Source organism: Suricata suricatta, chromosome 14, assembly GCF_006229205.1.
Source record: "Suricata suricatta isolate VVHF042 chromosome 14, meerkat_22Aug2017_6uvM2_HiC, whole genome shotgun sequence".
Lineage (NCBI taxonomy): Eukaryota > Metazoa > Chordata > Mammalia > Carnivora > Herpestidae > Suricata > Suricata suricatta.
Genome location: NC_043713.1, coordinates 26,013,344 through 26,017,279, shown reverse-complemented (window position 1 = coordinate 26,017,279; position 3,936 = coordinate 26,013,344). Strand labels below are relative to the sequence as shown.

The 3,936-nt window shown below is 52.1% G+C and overlaps 1 protein-coding gene across 1 annotated transcript in view; it reads right to left on the bottom strand.

Moving 5' to 3' along the window:
* The window catches only part of SKOR2 (SKI family transcriptional corepressor 2), a 39,870-nt gene extending 38,972 nt beyond the window's left edge, over positions 1-898 (bottom strand). The window contains exon 1 of the mRNA XM_029921555.1: positions 4-898. Within this exon, the coding sequence (XP_029777415.1) occupies positions 4-850 (847 nt within the window). The 5' untranslated portion in view covers positions 851-898. The remainder of the gene's footprint in view (positions 1-3) is intronic.
* Between the last annotated feature and the right edge of the window lie 3,038 nt (positions 899-3,936).

Sequence of the window (3,936 nt, the reverse complement as noted above, 5' to 3'; positions counted from 1 at the left end):
CACCCAGCAGGTGCGGACCCAGTAGTCCCCCGCCTCCAGCCACCGCAGCCGCCGCTGCCACGGCGGCCGCCTTAACCGAGCTGAGCGGGTGGCAAGCGGGGTGCGCGCCGGGCTGGGGCAGCGCGCGCTTTCGGCTGCCGCCGTTGAACATGGCTTTGACGTCCTCCCAGGCGAAGACTAGCTCGTCCTGGGGGCTCTTGTCGGTGAGCTTGAGATGACGGCGCCACGAGTTGAAGTTGGCTGCGTCTGGCTGCGTGTACTTGGCGTCGGGCGTTCGGTGGGAGTGGAAGATGAACTTGTTAGGTGAGAAGTACATGTTGCAGTAGCTGCATTTGATGCACTTGGCGCGGGAGCTGTTGTAGCGCGCGGGGATGAAGCTACCGCGGCAGCCCCAGGCGCACTCGTGAGAGACGTCGAAGGCGAAGTTGTCGGGCAGCTTGGGCGGCCTGTTTTCGCCCAGGAACGACTTGCACAAGCGCTCGGCCTCACGCTTGGTGATCATGCCGCAGCGGCGCGACGAGATGGGCATGGCCCCGGCGCGCCGCAGGATCTCCAGCTGCACCGGCGTGCACTGCACACACGTGATGCCCAGCGCCACACGACGGTTGTGGATCTCGTTGTAGCTGAAGTTCTTGAGGAGGGTGTTGGAGATCTGTGCCAGGCACAGGCGCTCCTGCCCGTCGATCACCAACGACACGATGGGAATGCCATAGAGGATCACCTGGCCCACCTGGTTGGGTTTGAGGTTGGCGTGGCCCGGCCGCGGCTGGCTCAGCGCTTCAGGCTGGAAGGCGCTCGACGGCGATGCCAGCAGAATGTCGTTGGGCCCTGGCAGCGGGCTAGAAGCCATTTCCTCCGCCGCGGAAGCCCGGGCCGAGCCCTCCGGGTCTGCCTTGGAGACTGGAATGGAAAAGAGAGAGCGTTGACTAGAGCTAAGACAGTGGGATGGGTTGGATCGCTAACTAAAGAATTGTAAGAACTTCTTTGCTTTTGTTAAGACATGGTTAGCGATGGGCAAAGGAACCAAGTTTCAGATACAGGAAGTCATTTCTCTTAATTTTCTTCAAGGTCACCCTTTCGAAAAGCAGGGATTGGGAAGTACTTTTCTTTTGTTCTAAACAGCCAAAGAAAGTTAACTGTTTAAAAGAATGCGGTCAATTCCTAAGAAACTCAAAACCTTATCTGCGATGTATAGAACTTGTTAGGAAAAAAAGGCATGACCGCTAGAAATTAGGAAGTAATGATGACAGTTGTAACTATTGCAGATCATAAAAGTTCTAGAGAACTGGGGGTTGGCCATTGAAACCCAAATTTAAAAAGAGAGACCATTTACATTTGCTTTAAAATAGATTGATTTTGGTTAAAAAGTAAACCCAACCCTTTACAAAAGTGATTTTTGTGGTATTTGTGGTTTCCTTGGGGGAAACATGCTACTGGTTGAGACACAACTTATTAAAGCCAAACGAAATCCCTTCTCGCCATCTTTGCCATTAGATGTTTTGATGCTGTAATTAAATTTTTTTGAAAGATGGGGAAATATACAAAGCCATATGCATGATTGCACCAAAATAGAGCACCTCACTTTCAATCTTTCAAAAGCCACTTGCTGAACTTAGTGGTTCTGGTTCCAGAGAGGTAGCTGAACACGCTAAGGTTGTAGATTTATAGGCATTTAAAAACAGTTTTCTGTAATTTCCATGACAATGACCAAGTAAGTACATGCAAGTTTGTGAAGCCCAGGAACAGTCGGAAAGAAACTAACAATTCGTGGAGATCGTTACTGGCAAGCTTTAAAAGGCCAATTTAGTTTTGAGATGAACCACTTTCTGTGACACTTCTTTTTCTGATCTGTGTAGATATCTCTGAATCTTTAAGGGGATAAAAGATGACCCACGGTTTAGAGAATTGGGGAGCTAGGTAATGTATGAATGTTGAAAGTGGAAGCCCAGGTTTGGGCCTGCGGTAAAATTTCTATCACTTTGGTCACTGGGATACCGTAAGCGGGGAAAATATCCAGTAAATTGAAAAATACACAAAAAGCAAGCGAAAGAAATCATTGCGATAAAGTCTGCTAGGTCAAAATCAACGAAGTTGTTCATTCCCTAGGAAGATAGACCGTGACCTTTCCACAGCTACATGTCATGTGGAGTGCCCTGGAAAATCACCGATCGCCAAGTACGGTGGGGTTTGCTATTACAGCAATTTCGGAGGATAAATATACTTTCCTACCCTTTCACCCAAATTGCCATATCCTTGCCCTCTCTGGGCCCCTGAGACATCTATCCCAGCGGATGCCTTTGCCCTGCTGCCCCCCGGGTTCCTCAGCTCTCATTACCTTCCATGGCCTCCAGGAAGGTTGAACAACCTCAATGCGATCAAACGACATGAGAGCCTGGCTTGTCACTTTGGATGGATCAGAGACAATATTTCCAGGGGACCTGGCGTTAAATGGCAGCTCAAGGCACAGTGATACCTGGGCCTAACATAACCAGCCCTAGTTTCACCAAATAGTCCGTCAATGCTCATTTCCCTCCCAAAAAGGATTCTCAGGATGGTAATAGCCTGAGCTAACAGGAACTCTCTCGCTCAGGAGGAACGGCGCTCCTCTGGCCTGGCCCTGGTGGAGAGCTGACTTTACCTTCGAGACCCGAATTCTTAGCAGCCTTAGACTGGGTAAGGTGTCTCTTCCTGGGTGTCCTCCACTTTCACCCCAACCCCTCCCAGGAACTCCTATCAAAGCAGAGACACAATTAAGAGGGTTGCGGTTGGGGGGTTTTTAAAGCGAGTGAGGGGGAGAAGAGACAGAAGTTAGTTGACCTGAGAAAGAAAGCTGGCGAACTTCACTGTCCGAGTCACGAGCCAGAGACCCCCAACTTGACTCCCCTGGTTCCCAAATCAACCACCACCGTAGCCCGCCGCCGCTCAACCTAACCCGGAAACTCCCACTGCTGGGAATCTTAACTCGTGAGTCAAGAGCTGTGTGCCCAGGCAGGGCCGCCGGGTTCCGCAGTACCTGGTGACACCTAGGTGTCTTTACGCGCGTGGCTGCCGGCCCATCTTCCGAGGGCGCTCGGAGGCGAAGCATCCAAGCGGGTCCTCGAATCCAGCGGGCGGGACTCCGGAGGGCTCCGCGTGAAGATCCTGGCGCTCCTGGGCGCTAATGGCGCTCGAACCCGGGTCCGGAGAGAACGAGAGCCTGAACTGTGGCGGGGCGTCCCCTCGACCGCAGAAAGTGTGGGCGCGCAGAAACCCGCGGCAGGCGAGCCCCAGGTGGAGCGCAGTCTGACAGCGCCTTTCTCTGTCTCTGAACTCCTGTCGGACCGAGGGGACGCCACCCAGCGGGCAAGGTGACGTCACCGTCTCCCTGACACTCCACATTAAAGGGCTGGCATGTTACAGGGAGGGAGGGGGAGAGCGAAAGCGAGAGCGAGCAACACCGAGATCCTTTCTCAGCAGGCAAGAAAGCTAACACCTAACCACCCCGCAATTGACAACAACCTCTTCGACCCCAGAGCAAAAAACAGCAATAGTGCTACAGCGGTAGTCCAGATTTAGAGGTGGATAGTCAAATAGTCTGCATGCCTCCTGGGGACCTGGATCCTGGAGGCCCCGGATCTTACAAGGACGTCTCGAAATTGACTGTAATCCTGCGGGTTGTTTGTCCCCTCCCCTTATCTCTCTGAGCCACCCTCCCTCTGAAAGATCCCTCTGATTCTGGTACCCGGCACAAACCAGTAGCCTCACTGTGTCTTCCACGGTATAGAAACCACAGTCAACTGGAGAACAAATTAGCTTCAGCGCCTCATTCGAAACACTGTGAAACGAGAAAAAAAAGGGAGAAGTTTCTGCATGGGGTTCCCAGTCTAAAAACTAGGAAGGAAGCATGAAGAGTGTCCTTGCTTTCAAATATACATTTGCTTTTTAGGACAAGATACA